The 26,005-nt window shown below is 38.9% G+C and overlaps 1 protein-coding gene across 1 annotated transcript; it reads right to left on the bottom strand.

Annotated features, from left to right (window-relative positions):
* Nucleotides 1-5,839: 5,839 nt before the first annotated feature.
* NSUN2 (NOP2/Sun RNA methyltransferase 2) lies at nt 5,840-25,946 on the bottom strand. The gene is made up of 19 exons (XM_014872308.2): nt 25,698-25,946; nt 25,459-25,616; nt 25,164-25,268; nt 24,948-25,053; nt 24,258-24,329; nt 21,626-21,710; nt 20,669-20,861; nt 20,207-20,281; nt 18,988-19,118; nt 15,905-15,978; nt 12,758-12,888; nt 12,092-12,188; nt 10,807-10,982; nt 10,192-10,284; nt 9,673-9,808; nt 8,379-8,459; nt 8,013-8,151; nt 7,043-7,082; nt 5,840-6,397 (listed from the first exon to the last, which is right to left on the bottom strand). The coding sequence occupies exons 1-19, from the start codon at nt 25,791-25,793 to the stop codon at nt 5,992-5,994; spliced, it is 2,394 nt and encodes a 797-aa protein (XP_014727794.1). The 5' UTR covers nt 25,794-25,946; the 3' UTR covers nt 5,840-5,991.
* Between the last annotated feature and the right edge of the window lie 59 nt (nt 25,947-26,005).

Genomic DNA, 26,005 nt, shown 5'->3' with positions numbered 1-26,005 from the left:
AAGGATCAGCAGATGATTTCAAACTGAGCTGCCTATTATCTCTTTTGAACCTGCGTTCTCTAGACAGTAATTAATGTATCTAAAATGATGACCTAGTCCTTTAACAATACGAGGCTGTTCATGCACATAATATCAATGAATATCTTTCCTCTTAGGGACCAGAGGAAGAACAAGATAGAGAGTAATGAAATAAGTTACACCAAACTAAATTAGACAACTTCACAAATTAGACGAACCTGATAAAACATAATCCAAGGATACCTAGAGAAGTAGCTTTCACTAACTCAAAAGACTTAGTCATCTGAAAAACTGAGTATGAGAGATTAGAAAAAAGCAGATGTCTTTAAAAAGCTGAGAGATGCCGGGAAATAATGGAACAATCAGCTTAACTTGAAGGCTGTCAATCTGCCACAAGCTCTACAGTATTTTCACCAACAAAAAATATAAATCCAGATAACCTAAGCTGATTTTGCAGCAATGAATTTAAACAACACCATAAAATATATTACTAAGGTGTAGAAGAAAAATAGTTCTAAGGTGAAAAGCATTTCACTGAGTGCTGCACTCAGTATATCAGCTGAGTCACTTGTCTCTATACTCATATTCAAAGTTAAGAAATTATAAGAGAAAATGCAAAGTTTTCTATGGGGTAAAATGGCTTTAAAAGTCACTTGGGACAAATGACACAGACATTTTTAGTATTTCAGTGTGTTTCCAACTCCTTCTTCACTGCCCTGAATTATCAGCTGAAAATATGGACACACAGTTCCACACTCCACCAGACTAACAGCTGGCCAGGGAGATATCCAGACCTACAAGGGCAAGAAATCCTGGTAGCACAAAGTAGAGGATATCACCTTGTTGCACAACAAGTTAGTTGGGGAATTTGAAGCTTGAGAAGTCATAGAGGAGTTTAGGAGGTGGTTCTCAAGATTCACCTTCATAGTTTTCTAGGTTGATGAGCCCTGGAAAAGATTCAGGGGAAACTATCAGAAATTTTGCTCCACTCCTAAGGACCCTTCTTGGCCTTCAGTAAGTTTTTTCCAGACAACAGGCATTCTATAAGAGTATTTTGTGAATGCATATTTAATTACTTAAATATTAGAAAGAAAAATACTATTGTCTCTTTGGGCTCGGTCATCCTGCTCATCAGCATTTTGATATGAAATTCCTCTTCTGTGACCTAGTCATAATAAACAACCAGCTTAGGATCCCTTCGGAGTTACTAAGGACCTGCAGACTCTCAGAAAACTATTCTGGGCAGGATACAATTCAGTCAGCAACTACTGGTTTACTGGTTTACAGCTTCAAAGAATTTCAGACGGACCTGACAAGACCAAGGCAACTGAGTGATGAAACAGCAAACAAATCTTAGTGCAGACAAAAGTTATTTATGTGGGGAAAAATAATGCTATCAGCACATGTAAAAAAACCCAGGTTCTCGATTGCCACCCAGATCATAATGATGAGATTATGACAAACAATTCCAGTGAAAACTCAGCTTGGCATTTAGTAGCATGAAGAATCACCAAGCAGTGTACTGGAGGACAGAACAGTGAGCACACACTTCCACACCCGCCACATCCTAAGCACCATGTGCAGTTACTCCCCCTGAAAAAGGACATAAAACCTGAGAAAAGTTCAGAAACATTTAATAAAGATCACAAAAGATCTGCAGTAGTCTCCACAGAGGGAATAAATACGTTAGCTAGGACCCTTCAGCTTGGAAAAAAAGATGACTGATCAGGGATATGACAGAAGACAATAAAATCACAAGTGCCCTGTACAAACTACTCAGCAATCAGTTGCTTGTTGTGGCTTTCAATGCAAGAAGTGGGGATCATTGAAAAAAAAACTATTAGGTGCTAAAATAATACTTCACACAACAGGAGGTAGGATTTTGGGGCTCCCTGCTACAGGATGTCTCGAGGGCTAAAATCCACATGGTCTCAGGGAGCAAATTTTTGGAGGACAAATACATAAAGGGCCCTTAAACCCAACGACATTATCTTTGGTCCAACAAACTCCTGTGAGTTTCAGGAAGAATACTGGAAGAGTCTGGAAGAATATTCTGGGCATGGATCATTGTATAATTACCCCATTCTTACATAAATTGTAAGAATTGTTTTGGCCACCACTCATATTGGTTTTCCCTTTGAGAACAGGCAAAAGTCCATTATTAACACACTTGAAAGCATATGAGCGACATGAAAAAGAGAAACTAGGGAGAAATCCATAATTTCAAGGGATGACAAACAGAAAATGGGAAGAGAGAGACAAAACATCAGAAATACAAGGGAGTATTCAAGTGAGACAGGCATGTTCCCAAGTGATGGTTTGGAGTTACCCATCCTGCCAAAACCATGCATGGATATAAAATTTAAATAATTTGGCCACCTGGGCAAGCACTTACGTAGCCAACAGCTTGCTTAAATGTTAACCGAATAGAAATAGCGAGTGCCGAAGAAACTTAAATTTGGCAGCCACACCCTAGGAAGAAAACCAGCTTTTAATCAAAAAGCAACGCTCGGGTTTGTTTAAGAAACGCGGAGCAAGAAACGAAATGGCAGTTAAACACAACCATGTATTTGGCAGGAGGGCGAGTCACGGGTGTGGCAGATGCCCCAGGAGGGAGAAAGGCGCGGGCAGGGCACGTAGCCCGGCGGGTGAGCGATGCTGCGGGCGCTGCGGTCCCTCCGGCACGGCACCACACGTGCGGAGCGACCGCGCCGCGCTCCAGCTGCAAAGCCCAGCGGCAGAGGCATGGATGTGGGCACGCCGGCCAACCTCATCGGGACTTTTGTTGGGAATAACAGAACTGCTGTTGTGTCCGCGGCGCTTTGCTGGGGGTTGTTGTTTACAGGGCACAGAGAGCGTGCTGAGTCCAGCTCCGGCAGCAGCGCAGCGGGAACCCGCCGCCGATTGTTTCCCGGGACGGAGTTTTCAAAGAAACGCTCTGATTTTCCTCCGCCGCAGATTCAAAAAGGGGTTGTTACGCCAGCTAAATTGCTTTCTTTAACTGTTTAATCTATGGTACATTAATTTTTCAGCAAAATAAAGTAAGAAAATTCTAAAAAATTTCCGAAAGTATCAAAGACTAACATCAGGTAAATGCTGAAGAAAAGCATCCCATGTGGTGAGCTCCCTTTGTTCTCTCCTTAGCTTTCTAGGCTTTTCAGTCAATAGATTTTCTTAAGGATCCGGCAGTTACTACTGAGGACTTCTCTGAGCAGCACATCATCAGACTAAGCACTTAGATGCATGATTTTTTTTCTGTTTTCCCCTCTATCACATATAAAACCCCCTGCCATTAGTGCAAACAGCTACAGTCCTGTGCTTTTAAAAAACAGCAATGCTAACTAGAGAAATCTCACAAAATTTATTAGGAACTACTTATGAGGATCGACTTCATGATTTGTGTTCAAGCTTAAGGTGATTGCTTATCACTTTTCTTTGGTCTTCCTTTCGAATTATTTGCAGCAACCACCCGGGCAGAGGTTTGGCCACCTGAGCATCAGAGCTGCGTAGCAGAGAGCTCAGCAGAGAGACAAACAGAACACACCCATTTCATCGAGCTCCCAGCCTGGGAAACTGGGACGGTGCTTTTAGCCACTACCTACACAATTTTGTGCATTTTCCTTTCTGGCTATCAAGGCAAGTTCAACTGGGACAGAGCAATTGGTGTAAGGAACCTCACGGTGTTAAAAAAAATACAATGAAGCTGCAGTCTCTGGATTTGCTTGGAGATATAGAGTGAAACTGCTGAACTGCACAGGAAAATTAGACCCCTAGTTTCTTAGAAGAAATCTCCCACTTGCACTTGACAGCAAAAAAATGCACCTCCAAAAGGCCAGGAGCAAAGCAAAATTTCACAGATAACACAGGAAAATGGGACTACTGAGAGGACTTAAAATTATTAACTCTTATTCTATTACAAGTCTAACTTATACCCAGTTTCTGTCATGTTTATGATCCAAGAACCTAATTTTCTTTAGCTTCCAGATGAAAGCTTCCTGCTCTCATTTTAGTCTGCCAGTCATAAGCTCAGTCAAAAAAACCTAATCAGGACAGTTCATTTTCTATAGTTTGCTTTCTGCTGGATTGTCTGTATCAACAAGTATTCTTCTCAGCTTAACCTGTCAAACTTGTGTGCTTAGCAGAGTCACTGACTGAAGAGAAGCTGAAGCTGCTGCTCAGGAACATCAGTAGATACAGTAAGAGCAGGCGTAATCAAAAATAAATTTTCGCTTCTTCACATAGGTTTTAACACTTGAACTTCTTATAATTTATGGAGATCATCAGACCATAAAGATTAGATGGATTCAAATCATCCTCAGGGCTGAGTACTGCAGACTACAATAATGACTTATAAGTGACACTGGTCTTTCCACCCTTCTTTCATTTCAAATGCCCAATATGCCAGAAAAAATGCAGATATGAAAAGATGCTTGAAGTTTCAAGTTGCAAAATCTTTTTCCTCTTATACTTTAAGAATTAAAAGTTATATTTTGCACACATCTCTGCTCAAAAGACAATTCTGCTATGCTGTTCTACAGCCTAAGGACCTGCCAGAACAGAAGCTGTCCCATCATAGCTCTTGACTCAAAAGAACAAACTCAAACCTTAGCAAAATACAAGGGCAAGAACTGATTTTTTATTAACCTATTTTATGGACTCTCAAGAGGAAAATGAGTCCTGTCAGTGGTTGCTCACTGCATGAAACTAATATCTCATCAGAGGACATGGCATTATTTCACTTTTATGTCTGTCCCTCAAGAATTCTCCCTTTGATGAAGCAGTTCAAGGGCAGACATCAAAAACTCTGTTGTAGCAAGGTACAGCAAATGGATATAAGCCTCATAAGACTTCATCAATAAAAATACACATGGTAAAATTCCGCTTGACAAGCATAACAAATTTTGCATCACTGTGGTCCTAGAGGAGGACAATACTGCTGGTCACTCTCCTTTCAGACCAACCTGACAAAAGGACACAGTACTGCTGAAACTAAGCCATAAAGGACAGAATTTATATTCCAAGTTTCTGAGGTAGCCAACGTTTTTTAAAATCAGATCAAATAAATTACTCTTCTAGACCTAAAAAACCTTTTAAACATCTACTATACAACAACATATATACCTCCATAATTTTTGTAACTGTTATTTCAGCCATAGACAAGTTATCTAACAAAAATTAGAGATGGCTCCCACTTGAAGAACTGATAGAGGAACAGATGACCACAGCAGATTTGATTGAGGGTCACAGACTCTTCCCAGGCACATTTCAAGACAGGAGTCTGAGGCACACTCAGGATACCTGAAGATCTAGCTAACAGTATTTAACAGATCTAGTTAACTAGCTTGGCCTGTAAAGCAATTAATCATTCTGAAGAACCTCAGACATCAGTCTCTGGTAAAGTGCATTCTACCTTTTTCCTCCCCAAGATGCTGGACATGGCTTTCTTTTGAATAACCATTCACCAGGATGCCAGTCAGATATCCTGTATGTAATTTGTATAGATACTCACACTGATTCTCCTACCCTTTAAAGAATCTGCAGTTATCAATAGTAACCAGATTGGGTGGTAGGTGGGGTAAAAAATCGTAGGCCAAAAAATGTTTTTGGAACCTATGTGCTGTGAATGGAATCCCAAGTTTTTCTTCTTTAGGAATTTTTGACCAGTTACATACGTGCAGTGCATTTGTGCATACCAAGGTTCCATTAAAAAATACAGGCTTTAGATTTCACTGGTGCCTGGGCTGTTGCCAGCAACAGACATACAAACCCACCAATAAAAAGGAGTTTAAAATGGTGAAAAGAAGACACACTTGAAGAGAAATCTCTTTATAGCTTTCATTTAAAATATAAAATAGGTGAAACTTTAAAAGAGGAACATCCCATTCTGACCAAATTTTAAAATACAGTTTCATGCTAAAAGCAAAAGTCTGGATGCGAGCCTCATGGAAGCTGCCAAGCAATACAGAAAGAAACCTAATCTTTCACATTACTTGCATCCGTGTCTTTGCTTTCCTGGCTTACATGAGTGTTGGCATTTTTACTAGATTGATCTAAATCCTCAATTTTATTTTCTATTTCCATAGCACTACTTTCCACAGGACTCTGGGAAGACTCTTCACCTATTTCTGCTCCCATTTTTCTGACTAAATCACGTTCTTTATCTTCCACATCCATTCCTTCCTCTGCTTGCACCAGTCTGTGTTGAACTTCTTCGACAGGTTTGTTTTCCAATTCCTCCTCTTTTTTCTTTGCTTTAAACACTTCGACTCCCATCATCCTCAGGTAATGAAGTCTCTCATTCTTGGGCACAAAGGCACGCAGTGACGTCTTCCCTTGCCAACCACACAGCACTATTGGGCACTGAAGATCATGAGGTTTTCTACAAATAAGCAGTTAAGTTCAGTCGATTAGAGAAAGTGCATCTTCAAAACTTTATTTTATAGCCATACACCAATTCAGTCTTAACACTGAATGCATTTTGTAACTATTCACAGAAGATGAAAGCGCATTGTTCTTAACTTCAACACCTACACAGGCACCTGCTTGTCTACAAGCAAGCAAGCCAAAAACCCCAAAACGCAATACTATTATGTTTCTGCAACAAGCAGAATAATTTTCTGGCTCTAGTTTCAACACTAATACAAGGAACAGCAAAATGAGAGTTTACATTTAGAAAGTTCTCAAGAGATTTGTCCACAAAAGTTACTTTGTCCAAAAAAAGAAACAATAAAAATTAACTTTTTCTATTCCAAATGCTCTACAGGGAAACAAACACATAAACCACATGCAGTGATCTGCTGATCTCTGGCACAGCTACCAACTCTCCTTTATGAAGCTAAATTCTAGACTTGTTTTAAGAATTCACAGACAAGACAGCTTCTTTCCCTGTCTTATTCTCTGTATCCTATGTGGCTTTACTGTTTCCCTCAATGCATCTCTATGCCTCTACTTTTTTTGCTGACTGAAAAGAAATTACTGTCCAGGTCTTAGAAGTGCATAAATGAAAAGCAACACATCTACTTACTCAGGGTCTGGGTCATACTTCAGAACTATACTTCCCATCGCTACAGGGAAGGGGGAACAAAAACAGAACAGATGTGTTATTTGGTACAATGATAGTAATCTGAAAATGTTCAAGAAAAGTTTTTTGACAAACACAGAGCATGACATGGTTAGCAGTTATCTACATCAATACACTGGACTAGAGACAATACCAGATTTTATTCCCTCTTTTTTCAAACCAAAATATTTATATAGTTACAGAAGCAATTGCCAACATTGCCTCCTCCAAACTCACGAACAAACAAATTAAAATACAAAATCCACACAGTGGATTAACTTACTCAGTGAATCTAGCAAGGAACTTTACTTGATTAAAATGAATGCAAGCGCATGCCAGACCAAACTTCAGAACATTTTTTCTTCCCATTTTGTTTCATCAAACATAGAAGTACATGGGTCAGCAATGAATTGGAAATAAAACAATAACAAAAGGCTGAAAACCAATTTTCGTATCTTGAACCATCCAGTGCAGAGGAAATAGAAGTTTAATACGAGTAGACATCACTGCCCATATTTAAGAAAATCAAATCTGAGTAACTATATTTGATACATAAGGTCATGACAAGCAATTGCAGATGACAAACAGTTTCAGCTGGAGCACTCATAGGAAGAAAAACCAGAAGTGTATGTAAAATCTTTGCTCATCGCTCATCAGACATTTAAAATGCTGCCTCACAGCACTACTTTGCAGAAGTCGTAAGTTTGGCAACTCTTCTGTTCTCTAAAGCTCAAAAACCTTAGAGGTTGCCATCAGAAAGGACTACAATTTCTAGCAGCACACTGGCTTTCAGTAATGATTACTTCCCTAACAAGTATATTGAAGATAAATTAGTCAAAATTTTTAGCAAACACAGTGCATGTTACAGGATTTTCATAGCCTTCCATGCAAAGTATAAAATATAGTTTTGTGACAGCAAAATTAGCAAGCTTACCCATATCTTTGACTTTCTTCTGTGTTTCACTGCTAAATTTACTTAAGAATGGATTTTCTTGGGTTAGCAGAATTTTGACATCTTCTATGCAGACACTTATAATCCTTGCATGAATGAACGGGTACAGAGTATAAATTCCCTATTAAATAAATAAAGACAATTATTTCAAAATTTAACCACTGATTTCTGAAGGAAAAATGTTAGAAACAGTATGCGCTTTACCTAATACCAGAAAATAATTTTCACATTTTAAACCATACTGAATATGTAAATTACCATTAATCTGACACACTTAACACCAGCTGTCTTATAGGCTCTCGAGGAAACCAAAGTATCTCCTTTGAAAACACAATGCTATGCAATTACCTCTTGTGCTAATCTGAATGCACATCCAAACTGTTCACCATCACTGTTGCGAGACCAGACTTTTATCCCTGTGTTGATAACCTGCAAACAGCAAAGCCAAGAAGCATCAGCAGGGAGTATAAATTCTAAATTACCACTCTGAACTTGTTTATTCCTCAACTCTTTGACTAAAAGCTCATTTGCACCAGACACTGAATTAATGTGAACATTCATTCAAGAGAAAAAGGAACTCCTGCTATAAAAATGTGACAATTCTTCAACATAAAATGCCTTTTACTCCTTTCCACGTGGAAAACTGAACAGTCTGAGGGAGTTTTAAAAAGAGGGGAACAAACTACTAATATCTAATTTTAATTTCAGTTTGAGTACGAATTTTCTGTGTGATTCTGGGAAAGTTGATCAAGGACAGGATTTCAAAAATGTACAAGTGATTACTATTTGGACATTATCTCTGTGGTACTCAAAGCTTCACTACGTAATATAATGCACCAGTTTCTTAAAATTTTGTCAATTATGTAGCCATTTCCTGCATAGGGGATAAAAGAATAATTGTTTATCCATCTCAAGGATCTGTGGCAAAGATGTACTGAATATCCTCAAAAATTTTCAAGGTTTGACTGGACGAGGCCTCAGAATGTATCTGATCTAGCTTTGAAGTCAGCTCTGTTTGATGTAGGAAGGAAGCTGGACTAGATGACATCATTCCAACCTAAACTACACAATGACTTTTGAGACAAATCTTTAGCATTTGCAAGACATTTTCCAAGGGGAATCATAAAAAAAAATTCCTCTAATTCACAAAATCTACTTATTATCCCATTATCACTCAACTTAATGAACTTTCAAAATGCTTAATTGTTAATATTACTTTGAAACAATGTCCCTATGTAACACAGCCGGTAAATAATTTAGATGAGCTTATCTTTCTGGTTGGCTTTCAAAGCCCTTAATACTTTTATAATTAAGGGGGTGATAAATACAACATCATCAATGTAAACTTGCAAAGTTACCTGAAGACTACATAAAAATGCTGGCACACACAGAGCAGTTATATATTTCCTCTCCCTACTTTTAAGTTCTCTTTCATCGACCAAAAATGTACTGATTTTCATCTCAGAAACTGTTATTTACCTCTCAGAGTCAACTTTTCATCTCGAACACAGGAGGGACAGAGAGGAAAACATTAATCCTTTAGACTTTAAAAAAAAGATAGCCTGTCAGAGGGCTAATCCTCTATGTAAACAGTACACTTGGCAAGTTCAACGAGGTATACACTGATGCTTATGAACCATACCTTCATCTTCTCACTATTGTTCAGAAGCACATTCCTTAACTCCTTAGAAACCATGTACAGCTGCCTCTTTTTTCCTTCTTGAGTTCGAGTCAGTAAATTCATCTTGGGAAATGATGGGTCCAATGCGTAAAACTTCCTGTGACCATAATACTTGTTTTGATTAACTGAGCAATAAAATCACATACTCAAAATGCATGGTTTAGCCCATTTCCTCCAGCTATCTCTGCAAACACTTAGCACTTTGGCTTCGGAACACAAAGATTAGACTTTCTAAGCTCCATGGCATCAGAAAAGACAAGCTGTTATAGACACTGAGACACACTGGAAAATTTCCAGTGCAAACTCTAGTTGGCTATTTTCATTTAAGCATTTAAGTGTTGAGGAGAGGGGGCCCTGGTGCAAAGTCAGGAAAAGCCATTATGCAAGACCAACAAGACCTGTCTTTTGTAATCAACTAAACTTGAACTACTAACATCCCTGAACTAATAGAAATCTGACTCCCAAAACTTTTTTTCTTACTGGATAGGAAGGAACAGTGGATCATCTTCAGGGAGAAACACAAAAGGGTCTTCTTTAAATCCAAACAGCTTCATTTTTTTAGATGGTGGTGGTCTAAAAAGGAAGCAACATTGCACTGTCAATTTCACTAAAAGTACCTGCTTAAAATCAGTGTATTCCGTTAATTTAGTCAACACTTGGCTTACTGTAACAACAGTATGCCAGAGAGAATACTGGGATTTTCTTGTGCTTCACTAACACTACACACAATTTAACTTGTTACAATAAGGAAGTGAAGCAGTGCTTTGAAACAGTTCACAAAAACAAGTAAACAGAGATTTCTAATGGAATGATTGTGAAGACAACACAGATATTCCAACTTCTGAAAGCATTTTTTTCTTTAACAGAGTAGAAAGTTAAGTAAGAAATAGACTTCATAAATGCTAATAAGAAAACTGGTTATTTTCCAAACTTGCTGAATGAAATACAGACAAGACAGAAAACATAGAAATGCAAGACAACAGAATGAATTCATTCATTCATTTTTCTTGATCTACTTCTAAATTACAAAAGAACTACTGAATACTCAGCATTTGCAGAGCTGTCACAGGACAAATACTTAGATGTGGTCCTTACCCGCATACTCCTTCCTTTTTACTCTGCTCAGTGTCCAAATTCTGCAACTCTTGCATTTTCTTAGACTCTTCATTTTCATCAAGTGTTGGTTCTTCAATAATACAGTCAGAACCATTACCCGAATTAGCTGCTGTCACTTCAGTATCTCCTGTTCTTTGTGGTAATTTCTGATGAACCTATTTCAAATTACAGTATTTTCAAAAAAGCACAGATAGTATCCAACTTGTAACAGAAGGCACCTATGTTCTCTCTTTGCATGTGCTTAATTCTTGTCAATTTGTATGCAAGTGGTTAATCCATTCAGAGAGTTAATCTAATTACTAGATTAAGATACCACTATAAATTGCATTTACCTCTAGTACTGATCTGGACAGTTTCATACCAACTGTCCAAGAAAGCTATTTTTGTACCATCTACAAAATCATGTTCAAGCACTCAGAGAAGACTATTTTAAAACAGGATCTGCTGTTTTCTTCCTAACACTCCAAGTAACACATGCATCATGCTGCTGCACACCTTCTGTAAGAGTGCTACAACGTTTAACTTAGAACAGCATAAACTACTTGGAGGGTGCTTGCTTCTGAATATATGCTTCTTCCCTATTGCCACATACATTTTACTCATAAGTTGTTCTAATTAAGCAAATCAAATAAACACCTAAAAGGATTCGCACAAGAAGTTCTCACAGACATGACAATCTAAGAGATCAAATAAATCACATCAACTTAAAATCCTGTTGACAGGATTTTAAAGACAATTGACAACAAATGGATTAAAGTCACACGGCTGAAGCTGCTGCTCCAAACAGTTTTACATCCATTCCCCGTGCTGCTGATCTGCTAATCTGCCAGTGAATCACTCCTGAGCAACCAGCTACGGAGGTAAGATAAACTGACATCAGAATTAGCTTACAACACAGCAGAAAAAAGCCTTTTAGCAGGGGACCACACACAGCTGAAGGAAGTGACAGCTTTAGCCATCCAATATAATCTGCTTCTGTAATTCTTTCAAAGCCTTAATTTTAGGGTCAAGATTTATCTTGTTATTTTACTACCATTTCAAAATCCCCTTTCTTTTGTTTTTTTGTATTTTAAAAGTTGTCATGTTTTTTCTCTTAAGTACTTCATGGATTTAGAAAGTTATTTTTATTTGACACACTGAACTATATAACTGAAGGGCAGATACAGAACAGTTATATTATGTCTTCTATTATGTGCAAACTTTAAAAAAAAAATCCTGAAACATTATTAGCAATTAACATTTTAGATAATTTAAAAGAAGTTACCTTAGGCTGACGTTTATTCCATGGCATTGGAGACTTTTTTATTAAGACAGCCACAAAGAAGCCACCTGTATTCTGGTGATGTGGCAATATCCTAAGACTAGAGAGAAAGGAAAAAAAAAATGTTGCAGCACATTCATAGCTGCATTCAGAATCACAAAATACATTTATATTTACTTTCAGGATAAGGTAAGTATTCCTAGTTGGATGGTGCAAATTTATCAAACTCGAAACAGGATCTAAATAGAGCATTCTGGCAAAATCACTTCAATCAACGCAACACATTCATTCACCATTCACATTTGAGCTTTAATGACTCATTTCTAAACAATATTTTTAGAATAGCTATGGAAAGCCTTTAAAAGCAAGTAAGTCACATTGTTAACATGGTAACATTTTACATACTTTTTCAGTAATTTTGACTGTTTATCTCTATTGGATGCAAAGAATTTGACCTTTTCGTGTGAGTACTCATTCCTCTTACGCAACTTGCAGTAATTTCTCCTGATTCACTGGAGTTTAAATATTGTGCACTGCATATGAAGCAATATTATGCATTACATATGAAGCAATCAGACCTACCCATTCTTAATCGGGCCTAATTATAATTTGCCCACAACCATACACGTTACATCAAATCCTCATGAGATCTACTTTGTGAAAACTTACCAGCGCTCCAGATTCATTGCCTTTAGCTTCTCTTCATCTTTCACTGGAAACATAGTAGGACGTATCTGTGTTTGTCTGTTTGAAGGCACATCTTTCCATTCCTCAAACCACTGTCCATCTTTCAGCATCACCTTCCAAGGGGTAAATACAAATTCAGTGAGGAATATAGGTCACCATTTTACAAGTTTTAATTAAAATACTTGCAAACCAAGGTTCAGACACCAAATAGAAGTTATTTTCTAGTATAGAAAATTAAGTTCTTTAAAGTGTATTGTTTCATTGTGCATTGTACGTGTGCACTTCAGAGTAGGAGATTCTTGCCAGCTGCAGCTCTTTGCTCCACTTCATATGCTTCCAAAAAAAAAAAAAAGCATAGTCAAAGTGCAGATTGGTGCTGTATCAACTACAAAGATCTGTTAACCTGCTAAAACATGTGAACCACCAAAATCCAGCGGAAGGACAGTGGTGAAATATGTAAGATCAGATTTAATATATACTAGTCCTTTCTTTTCCATGAGACTGGCAGTGAAATATTGTGTTAGAGGCAGCTTCCAAGCAGTATACAAAGGAAAAGAGCTACTGCAGTCTAGTAAAGATCAGAACTGAAAAATTCCAATTTCATTACATAAGAAATATGCAAGAGTGCAATACAACAGCTCAGTAGGCAGAAAGCTGCATGACACGGGCATATACAAGTCACTGACAGAGATGCTTTTGTGGAGAGCTGCTGAAGAACCATGTCCTCATCAATTTTCTAGCATCTGTACCTTTACTTAGAACTCAGAACATACCTACAGATACGCACTAAGACACTGTGTAGACATAACATCACCTCAGTCTGGCTAAGAGTCAAAGCTTTTGATGGGCTCTTAAGATATAAGCAGAAGGCTAGAGCTAGAACTCTTATAGGAAGGCATTCTGAAAGCTCTTCAAGCAAGAATACCAAAGTGAAAAAATAAGCCAGGCAAAATTTGACCTCAGAGCTCTAGATGCCTGGTTTTGTACTGGATGCTAAAGCTGTAAGAAGGGTCCCAACTGGGGATGCACATGGCAAATGCATAAAATTAATCACTGAAATGAAGGCCCATTTTTGTTGTTAAGGCAACGAAGTAAAGCAGTTGTAGTGTTGGTGACTTCAGAACTGGTAAGTATAACGAAGTGGTTTCATGCATCTCACTGTGATTTGTCTTGAAAGTTTAATCAAGTGCTCTAGTGGAAATTGAAATGTAACATTTATCTAGACTACTAAGAACTTTGGAATGCAGATTTCAGCATCATGAAGTCTGGCACCTCTCAGCCACTGATCAGATCACACCTTGTGCCTTTCCACGTTTCCTGAAATAGAAATTACTGTACTTACAGAATTAGTATTTCAAGTCAAAATTTGCTACATTTCATAGAGCTAGACAGAGACAAGACAGACTGTACTTCTGTACTGCTCTTCTTTGCAAGTCACGACTCGAGCTTGAGAAAATCCAGCAATAGGAGTGATAAATAACCGAAGTCTAAAATAATCTAGAACTACCTAGGTTTTACCAGAAAAAACTGCCTAGCAGTTCTGTGCTGTTCAGTTTTGGTTTACCAGCCTAACTGGTAAGTTGGTGTGAGTGGTAGAATGACAAAGCACCAAAGAACACGCTGAACTCCTCTCTATTGCACGTTTTAATGACCACCTGTTAGAGCAGAAGGAAGAGTAAAAGTGCTGCAGGAACACATGACCAAACCTGGAGTTAAAAAGGTGTCTTGCTTCAAGCCCAAAATAATTGACTAGAGTTCACTCATTGTCTGGCTTAAGGAGGGAGTACTAAATGCTATTTCCAAGCACCCAAATGTCCCTTGATTAAAACCTTATTTCTGTTTTTGCTGTTTCCAGAGATTTACGGTCAACTGATGTTCAGGAATATTCCATGTAATCAGTCACAGAACTCCCAGAAAACAAATGCTGCACCAGGGAACAAAAGACTACACCAAGTAAAAACAGCACCAAATTAAGCAAATACATCCACAGTGACATGCTAGCCAGTGAGGCATGAAAACATACAGTAGCAGCAAATCAGGTCTGAAGAAAGTCTGGCAAACTTGCAACACATTTTATCAGGCTAGTTTTTAAAAGCTGTTAGGGAGATTTATATTTCAAGAGATTTATATTTCAAGATGAAATAGATGCTACAGGGAACAGAATATACCCTTAGTGATCATTATATAAATATACATAGGGGCTTTACGGAGTACCAAAAAAAGGTAAAATTAAGATCACAAAGCCACAGTTATGCATTTTACATTTATTCCTCAGGTACAAGCATACAGTGTAAACTTTAGGAAATGTAAGAAGACAGCAATCAGCTAGTTTCTAAGCTGGATTTCCAGTGTCAGAACATAAACAAATCCATAACATAAACAAATAAAAAATTCCCTGCATCTTGTTCATTTAGCCTGTACACAGGCACAAACCTGTCTGCCATTGCAAGAGACTAGTGAAATGGACAGAAAACCCAATGGCATTGCAAAGGCACACACTCTTAATTAAAATTTAATCCGTTTTTTCCCTCACTTTACCAGGATGGCTTTCTACTTTTCCTGACTATAGTCTTGACAAGAAGCTGAAGCAGCTTTGGTTTTTTTTGCTCCTCCCTATTAGTTTGTTTCCAGAACTGAAATCATTTAAATGGAGCAAATCATTTAAATGGAACAAAATACAAGATTCTATTAATATTCTAGGATTAGTCACATCACTGCAGGCTTTATAGCTTATTTGCAGAAAGAGTTTCACAGCTTTTACTTCCAAATGAAGTAAAATGGATCAGCTGAAGAACGGCAGAATCTAACATTCACAGACCCTAAAGACAGAGATGGATGACTAACGTTAGAAGTGGCTGGAATTATGTTGCCATCTACAGGCCATATATGCACACCAGAATAGGGACTTGTAGCAAGAAAGTACAGGAGACAGAGAACAGAAAGGGAGAGCAGATGAGGAGAAAAGAACCTACCCTCACAAAGACTTTCAGCTTAGCTCTCTCCCCTAAGCATCAAATCACTGCCATTAATGCAGCTCAACCTAATGTTGTGAAGTGTTAACCTTAGAATTTCCCTAATTTAACACTGTACCACAGACCAAGAACTTCACAAAAATATCAGGTTAAGTACCTTCCATTTTGTAAGTCCTGGCATCCTCTTCAAACCTGGTAACTCAGAAGAGACATCAGCAAGTTCTAAGGCACCTGAAATCCCAAGAATATAAACGTTTTAAAAACAGAATTTAAGAGTTACATTGCCAATTAACTTCTACAAAAATAGTTTTCCTTAAAGTTTTAAGCCATTTTAGGAATAGTCTATACAACTTCTACCACTTACATTAACAAAGAAGGTGAGAAGAACCGTTAATAATAACTACATAAGATGCAACCCATAAATTACCCAAAACATAATGGTTAAATATATTTGTAGCAGCTGCAGAGTAATACTCTACAACCTGTATCACTAAACATCAGTGTTCTAAGCAACAGAATCATTGAAGCTCTTATTCTCATTTACTCAGTATTTGGATTTACTACACTGATTAAGTATTTTTCAGGGAATAACTTTTGGTATAACTAAGTCTTCTGAAATGCCTACGATATTCTAATTTTAAGGACTTACAATCTCAATATATTCCAGTGAGAGAGGAAAGAGAATTTATTTATTTATTTTTAAAACAGAAAGGAAAATTCCAAACTGTTTAACACTAACATGACAAAAGACTATGTACCTAAATATGTCAAATTACTACAAGAAACATCAATAGGGCCTAGCTTAATCTACTGAATAAAAGCTTCAAGCTGCCCAAAGTCCAAAAGGAATGATATAAAAATGTACTGTTTAAATACGTAACCTCCCTAGAAAAGAATAACTTTTAACACTGCCTTTCTGTGATTCTGAATACTTCAATTATTTAACAGTCTGGTAGGCTTTTCTTCATGTTGTACACAATTTATCAACCTGTTCTACATGACCATTTACTCTTACAGTGACAGCTTAAGCAAGTTGTTTAAATAAATGAAAAGGAGATACATGAATTCATAGAAAAATTCAAAAATGACATCTCAAATGTGCTTGCATTTGAGGTTTTGCATCCATCCTTTGAATACCCCTGCCTCCCTACATCATGACTTCAGCTGATACCCCAACACTACATCAGACTAATCAGGCACTAAAGAGTAGGTCAGAAGTGCTACAATTTCCAACAGTTGTTACATGGTACAAAAAAGGCATTCTCCCTACTCCTTCATCCCCAAGGGGAAGGCAATCTCTCACCTGCTTCACAAGCAGCAAGGTAACACTGTGCTAGAAACTACCAACAAACCTTCTGAACTGACCTAAACTAATTTTTGACGTACAATGCTCCTTGCAGATGACTGCACTACCTCTTTACTACTACCTTTTTAAGTTACAACTGTGTTCAAGTTCCAAGGATAACATTCACTTGCTGGGACACATCACAGCCTCCAATTATACCTCAAAACACCTCCACTGGGCAGAAACTAGACCTGAACATCATAGCCAGTCCTTCCTTCACAGTGTTGAATTTCCCCCGGGTGCTGCAATTGCCGGCCTCCACATCCTACTGCTTTTGTGTTCCTCTCCCAACTAGTTCTTAATGCCTTCCAATCTTATTACTGTTAAAATTAATGCTGTCTTACTATGGCCTTCAATAAGCCAGGCATACTGTAATTTACTGGAAACGTGTCTATGATAACCAAAGAAACTACTTCTAAATAAAAGTATGCTTTCAGAATCACAGAATAAGCTGAGTTGGAAAGGACCCACCAAGATCATCGGGTCCAACTCTGGCCCTGTGCAGGACATCCCAAGAGTCACACCATGTGCCTGACAGCATTGTCCAAAAGCTTCCTGAACTCTGTCAGATTGGTGCTGTGACCACTGCCCTGGGGAGCCTGTTGCAGTGCCCAACCACCCTCTGGGTGAAGAACCTTTGCCTGATATCCAACCTAAACTTCCTCTGACACAACTTCAGAGGGTCCTGTCACTGGTCCATGGGTCCTGTCACTGGTCACTTGCCCTTCCTCTTCCCTTCACGAGGAAGCTTCAGACTGCAATGAGGTCTCCCCTCAGTCTCCTCCAGGCTGAACAGAACAAGTTTCCTCAGCCACTCATCATCACACTTTTCCTGTAGACCTTTTATCATCTTTGTTGTCCTCCTTTGCATGCTCTCTAATTGTTTAATGACTTTCTTATACTGCAGTGATCAAAACTGCACACAGATGTAAGATGAGGCTGCCCCAGTGCACAGAAGAGTGGGAGTAGAAATTACATAGTCAATTCCTAATTAACCTGCAAGCACTTCAGCTAAAGTGCTGTTTCTAAGACACTGAAATTTCATGCATTATTTGGGGCTAGAATAGTTACTGGCACAAAGTAAACAGTATACAAAACAGGCTACCAAATTCCAGAGTAAGTGCAGCTCCAGGAGCAATAGAGCTGTTTCTGCTCTGTAAAAGGCTCAACTTTAAAAGCCTGTGGAACTTTTCATGCCAAATTCAATTAGATATCTCCAAATTTCAGGTTATTGATTCAGACAAAACAGTATACACCAGCTACTAAATGGGCTACTGAACCCTATTAACACAAAGTGATGCAGTGCAGCTTCCCAGCTTATCTCAATTTTTCTACCTCTCGTAACCTCAGCCTTCACATGCAAGTCAAAAATGCAAAAAAAACCCATGAGTTTAAACACATTAAAATTACAAGCACATCAAAATGTGGGTCAAAGGATACTAAAGGTATCAGTGACTCCTACCTACTGGTGTACAATTACTTTGCTCTAACTGCTTAACTACGCTCTGGGCTTTTTACTCCTAGAGTACACGGCAGCAGTGTTCCACACTGAGTTTTCCAAAGGATGTCAGACATGGACTCCAAACAGTGGAAGCAGTTAGTGGGAGCCAGATAACACAGACTGAATGCCACTTATCTGTACAAGTCTCTTCTGTATCATTAACGCAACTCTTCAGGTTTTGTATTTGAAGCTGATTCGCACCCATTTAAGAAGACTGCTCATAGAAATATTAATGAAATCCTACTGGTACTAAAAATCTTCCATAGTTTTGCAAACTAGCAGCATATTACCTGTATTAAGCTTATCACTAGTACCATCATACACACATCCTTTTTTGGGCTGAAGGAAAAAAAATAGAAAAAGTTCCACACTCCGTTCAAGCTCACATTCTCACCTTGACTCTTTTCCAGCAGAGATGCGATCACAGCTTCATTTTCAATGGGATTCAAGGAACACGTGGAATACACCATTCTCCCGCCTTCTGCCAGCTGCTCAACACCACGGGTTGCAATTCTCAACTGCAATCTAACAGAACACTCTTGGTGTAGCCAGCTATCATTCAGGAACCCAAAAAAAGCTTTACTGCAGACACACAACTCTCAATGGACTAAGCCAGCACCTAGGGAGTTCTACAGTGTCAGCAGCACACAAATTATAGTCAAACTAAGTCAGCATAGTGCAGTCTATACTGCAGGCACACTCACAATGACACCTATTAAATTAAAGCAGCAATTAGGTCAAACATTAACACTGACACAGCATAACTTGAACATAACATTCTCTATTTTGCTCTTTCTAGTGCCCCATCAACTTTATTATCAAGTACTCAACACCAGAAAAGTAACACACGAAAACATGACTCTTCTCAGAAATCCAGTTAAAACGAGGAGTAAGCTGACTATTACAAATATTATGGACAACATAGCTTAACTAGCAGTGGCCTTCTGAGAAAGGTATCACTGAGCTGGACCATGAGTTTAGACCCTACATGCATACTTCCAACTAAAATGAAACCAGCAATAAATGAATGAGTTGCCAAGAAGTTATAGATCAGCTGTGTCACAGTAACCAATGCATCCCCAGCTTATTAAAAATAGACAATAAAATGTTCTGAGTATTTTCATCTGTTTCAATCACTACATTTTGCCATGTGGCTGCACTAGGCTAAGTACTCATTCACCATCAGTTTAAAACAAATCCATCTCGTGTAACTGAAACCACTTGTGTATGATCTCTAGAATCCTAAAGACTTTAAAATATCACTATTAAATTTTACAACTTACTGTATTTTCCAACAGTTTTTTACCTGCCTGAATGCCCCAACCAAGTGATTTGTTCCATTTTATCAGCTATCCTGTCTAAATCAATTCAATGAATATTGCCATGGCAGATATTCGTAACAACACAAGCAATTTAGACTCACTTGCTTCCCTCCTCACATCTGAAACCCTACACTTCCTCTCAACAGCATTAAGCTCTTGATTTGAGAGAAAAATGACTCTTCTTAGTCTCCGCTTTGTCATATATTAACATGTGAATGCATGCAGATGTTAAAGATGTAGAAAAAGAAGAGAAAAATGAAAGAAGTGCAGATGTGCAATAAATATTTTTACCCGTGGAGCTGCAAACTGTTTTGTGTTGTCCACTTCTTCCACACATCGATGTTTTTCCTCATGGTTCCATCTCCACTGCAACAGAGGTCAAACATATTTGTATTATTTGTGTGCAAAACTCATTCCATATCCAAGTCATTTATAACTGCACAAAAATACCAGTTCTTCTCCCTTATAACTAGTTCTCCTACACTTTTCTGTTTTGTTTCCTCACTGTCTTTGTATTTCAGTGCCCTGAATATAAGGCCAAAATTTGAAGCCCTTCAACTGATCAAATTTAAGGACCATTTGGAATGAAAAAATTCACTTGGATTCTGTATCCCTACACTTAAAAGGCATTCGCAATTTACTATAAATCCTAACTCACTAGCCTACTCAAAAAGCACAATTCAGTAACATAAAAAATTTAGCACAGTATTTAAAGCAGTAAAATCCACGTATTCAAGTTCACATGCAAGGTACCTGCAGGGGACATCACATAAAATCCTGTCATAGAAGAGGATCTCTTTTTTTCCATCAACATCTATTTGCAGGTTAGGAATGCTGGAGGCATCATGATTTACCACCATGATGCATGGACTGTTTAATCTCTTAGCCTGATGAACCAGCAAATAGCAGCGCTTGTTGTCGACATCATTGGCAATTACAAAACCGTCTGGGAACATAAAATAGTGGGCAAATGCTTTACTATTCAACAGATAAATAATTTTATATAGTTTATTCCCTTATCTTCAAAAGTTCTGCAAACTTTTCACTAGAGATTTTTACTTAGACTGCTCATGAATAGGCGAGCCCTTATTGAGCACAAAATAAATTAAAGTACGCTGAAGGTTAAACTGATGTGTCATAGTCTCAAGAGTTTTAGCTACCATCCTGTGGCAGTATGACACAGCCAAGGGCTCTTCAACTTGTTAGAGGAAAACCTCTAAAACAGAAAAAAACCCCGTGATCAGCAAATTTTCAGTACAACACAGAAAGAATCCACACTCTTTACAGTGTCAATGTGCAGCATTTTCTGTTATCATCTAACAAAAAATAAAGATTCTGAAGCTTACAAAAACAATAACTATCACAATTGCTTCAGGTCTAAAGCAGCTTAATCCAGTGTTTGCAGGATACCACGAAAGCACAGAGGCTCATGGGCCACCATCTACTAAATAAATCCGATTTATATACAGAAATAAAGATCTAACCACATGTACTGTAATCTGAACTGTAATGATACATATAATTCGTGTCTGTTTTTCAAGCAAAGGAAGCCCATGCAGTTTCAAAGGTGGGTACCTTTAATCTCCTAACAACCCCTTGGGGAATTCAATATGTAGTTAAATGCAGTTACTCATCTGTGACTTTAAGAACAATTTACTACAAGAAAAAGCACAAATTCCAAGTCACAAGTTTTTAGTTTTCCAGACTTACTAGGAAAAGGAACATTCATGTCTGCATGCAACATTTCAATGAGCTGAGCAGTCTTAGATCCAGGAGCAGCACACATATCTAAAATCTACAAACATAAGAAAGTTTTTAAAAGTCCTGCCTTGTACTTTTTCAGTATTTGAGAAATTTACTATGTTCTTGTTTAAATTAAGTATTTTTTAATATGCAGAATTATGGTTGTTCTGAACACCAATTTGAAAAAGAATGAAGTACAATCCTGTTCTTTGTATGCTTTACCTTTGAAGGTTGAAAATATAAAAAGGACTTTAGCTTGTAGAAAACAAGAACTTCAGCTAAAATAAAATTTGACAGAGGAACCTGAATACAGATTTGGTGATATGATCCTTTTACCATTTCACAAACAATTCCAACTGAAGTTATCTGCAACTTTACATATATACACACATATTAAAAACAAAGTTACATTGAAGAGCAAGCAGTACTTTTCTTTAAACTATTAGTAAATTAATCAGAGAGAGTAGATTACATGGATTTTATAAAAATTGTTTTCCCTCCACATACATTTACATTTCAATGCACAAAATCAGGGCAGTGTATGTCTCCTGCTTCTTTATTTTGGAAGAAGTACTTGGGAAGTGTTTGAACTGCCCTGAGGCAGCTGAACCTAACAGCACAGATACCAACACCTAAATTCTAGTGTACTTCTCCCTCCTAATTAATCACTAACTCGGTTTGTGATGGAGTCATTGGTAGAATCACTTCCACAGCAAACCAACTGACATCTCACACTGTCCTCTTAAGCAAGGACGTTCAGAGTCTTTCCTCTTGCCTAGTTACAGATTTTCAGAAACATATATCTATCTCCTGGACCTTTGGCTCCAGTAAAAATCAGCTGAGATCGTGCAACAGGATAAAGGACGGGAACTGCCTGCTCAGATCCTCATGCAAGCCCCTGGCACTAACCAGAAGACAGCCCCCAGAGAAACACAAAGAGAGCTCCAAAGAAGGTGTGATAAGTGCTGTCATACAGCAGTGATAACGCACCACGAAACACACCCTGCAAGACAGGGTCAGCATCAGATCTGCTGTTTAAATTAAGAGATGTGATGCTACTGTTTGCTACTTTTGCAGATAATGCAAAAGATAACGAAGAATATACAAGGCTAAACACACAACTCTAAAACTGTCCAGCAAACTGATGGTGGGGGAAAACTAAATGGGAAAAGTAGATTAAAAATGAATACAGCTATGGGGAGGTTTCACGATCATTAATTTTATCCTTGTGGAAGATGGAATCAGCATGTTAGACATGACATACAGAACATGCTGGTTAAAAAAAAAAAGCAACCTGAAATTCTGGTCCTAACAAGCAGCTCCTAAGCTAAGACACTAAGGACCATAAAAGGTCCTAAAATGACAGGTCAGGGCATCATTACATCATTAAACATTTGCTGGTTTGGCACAAGAGAGGATAAAGAACCTATTCTTAGTCTGGTTTATGAAATCTTACATGCATTTGTGGAAAGTGCAATACTCACCCAAATTAAACATTCAATGTAAAGGCTATATACTGCTATCTTAGCATATACAATGTAAGGTGTGTGCAAAAATATCCCCACAATTTGTGTTTTACATTAGGATGAATGTGTTCACCACCTGTTCAAATTCCAGACAAAAATCAAAATACACCTGTGACATATCAGGACCTAGAAGACGTTGCCTCACATAAAGCAGCCATAGCTCTCATACACTGGGTTGGGGTGAAAGTAGGAGATAAAAAGGTGAAAAGTCATGTATGTTAAGTCATGTTAATCTAAAAACAACTGTATACAAACTACTCTTTAAAATACATGTCAGAAGTAATAAACATAACATTTTAAGATACACCATGAAAATTTAAGAAACAAGAACACAACATGGCTGCTTGAGACAGCAAGGCAACTAGCTCATTAATTTAACAGATTAAGAGAGTAAAGCTGCCTGACAGATTTGGTCTGCAAACAAGCACAGAGTATGAAAACATCAGTTAGAACAGAAAGTTTGCTATCAGATAACCTCATTCCTATGGTGTGTCATAAGAAAATACCATGGGCATTCCTTACACACTTCAGTTGAAGTTAGCACCCTATAATATTTAGCCACCACCAACATCATGTTTCAGCTCACCCAAAATATTTAATATAACAGATTATTTATAGAGTAGAACTTCTCAGCTTCTTCAAAAGGCATAGAGGAGTGAAATCTACGAGGTAGGGAATATTATCACTTGCATCTTGAAAACTACATCTGTTCACAGTGTGATGGAGAGAGGAAGTTAAAAACAGTCACCTTACTTTAAAAGCACCTTGTAACAAGAATACATAACTCAGATGCAGCTAAACACATTTACACTTTGAAAATAAACTAGGCAACTGCCAAAAATTGAAGTGTTTTTTGCAGGGTATTACATACAGCTGAAAAAGCAGATGTTCCTCTGATAGTGTGTTTGTGATCTGAACATTAACTGAGCACTACTGTTGATGTGCAGAAAGCATAAAATGTACCAATACAAAACAGAACTGTGTATCAGCCTTAATACTGCTCTTGTGATTTGTAGTTCAATTAAGCTAATTTCAGGGAACAAACTTTAGTACACATTATATTCTACACTTACCTTATGATGAGGGCTAACATTAAGCAGCAGAGGTGGGATCATACTAACAGCCTCCTGACGACTGATATTTCCCTTTAAAAGAGAAAAGAAATTAAATTTGCTTTTATTCAATGAAAGAATGTATTTCTTTTGCAATAAAACTTTTAAATTGCTATGTAGTAAAATGAAAAAGCAGTCAGAAACACACCACTATAAATTTAGGATAAAATTCTGTTTTAATTTAACAAAAAAATTCACAGTATTTCACCCAACTGCAATTTCTATAACTGCATATTTACTCCAATTGTATTAATTCTGTAGTTTCTGCTCAAAAGAAAGGAGAAACTGGCTCAAATCAAGTGACAAACATTTACCACTTAAGTGCTGTCATAAACATGCATGCAGTTTTTACCAGATTTAAACATTTGGTTTCTAACAGCAACTGATTACAGGGACTCATTTTAACATCCCCAAACAACAACAAAAAACAAATGGTTTAGGCGAGTATTTGTAGCTGCACTAAAATTATATTATTTAGTTATACACTAAAATTATTGGCTGCATCACTGGCAACTGTAACACAAAATCTAGATTCTTCTCAGCTACTCAACTTCTGAAAGAAAATATAAAGTCTCCATCTTTCATAATGTATTTCAATAAAGCATTGCACAGGATATGCCAGAAAAAAATCAAGATCTATCCAAAACTTACACATTCTGTCTCGCTAACCAGAAACTGATGAAACTTCTCCAGTTGTGGGGACTTGCGTAAGATTTTTCTACTCAAGTTAGTGTGCCAGGCTAACTCTTCAGGATACCTGGTGGAAAGAGATGCGGAAAGAACAGGTGCAGAAGAAAGAGACCGATGAGCCAGGCTGGTTGCCAGGAACATGCAGAACACGCCTTATCTCGCCTCCAGACCACTCACCAGCTCAGCGACTGCGGCATCTCGACCTTTTGGCCGTCCACCTCCAGGTCGTGCAGCTCTCGGAAGTACTTTTCCTTCAAGCAGTGGAGAATCTCTTTGGCGTGGCTGCATGTGAGAGACACCCGGAGGGACACCGGATGGAGAATCACAGAATCACAGGACGGTTCGGGTTGGAAGGAGCCTTGGAGACCGCGTAGTTCCACCCCCCTGCCGTGGGCGAGACACCTCCCCCTGTGCCAGGTGTCTCTGGCAGCCGCTGTCCGGGGCGCGGCCCCGCGGGACCCCCGGCCCGTACCTGCGGTAGCCGGTGATGCGCAGCGTGGCGGGCAGCGGCTCCCGCAGCGCCGCCATGAACGCGTCCCACTCTCCGGCGGGCACGATGCCCTGCTCCCGGTAGTACCGCTCGAATAGCTCGTTCTCCTTCACGATCTCGGGGTAGCCGCCGGCCCAGCCCTGAAGAGAAGTGCCAACGCTGTTAGCCCGGCGGTCCCGGCGCTCGCCGCCCCGCTTCACCTCCCCCGGCCCGGCTCTCACCGCCTGGTCCCCGCCGCCGCCGCCCCGCTCCTGCCGCTCCTGCTGCCGTTGCTGCTGCTGCTGCTGCCGCCGGCGGTCCCGCGCCCTGCGGCCCATGGCAGCCAGGCGGCGGCCGAGCCGCACCACCAGCCCCGCCGTGAGGAACAGCGGCCGCTCCCGCTCCCGCTCGGCCGGAGGGACCGCGAGGCTGCCGCGTGCTCCCGGCGCGCACGCGCGGACCCGCCCTCTCCCGGCGCTGCTTCCCGGCGGAACTTCCCGAGCGCCCGGCCCGGCCCGGCCCGACTCCACCCGCAGCGGGCGGGCAGGGG

This window comes from Sturnus vulgaris, chromosome 1, assembly GCF_052056855.1.
Source record: "Sturnus vulgaris isolate bStuVul1 chromosome 1, bStuVul1.hap1, whole genome shotgun sequence".
NCBI lineage: Eukaryota > Metazoa > Chordata > Aves > Passeriformes > Sturnidae > Sturnus > Sturnus vulgaris.
Note: the sequence above shows the minus strand (reverse complement) of the source record. Positions and strands in the feature narration are given on the sequence as shown.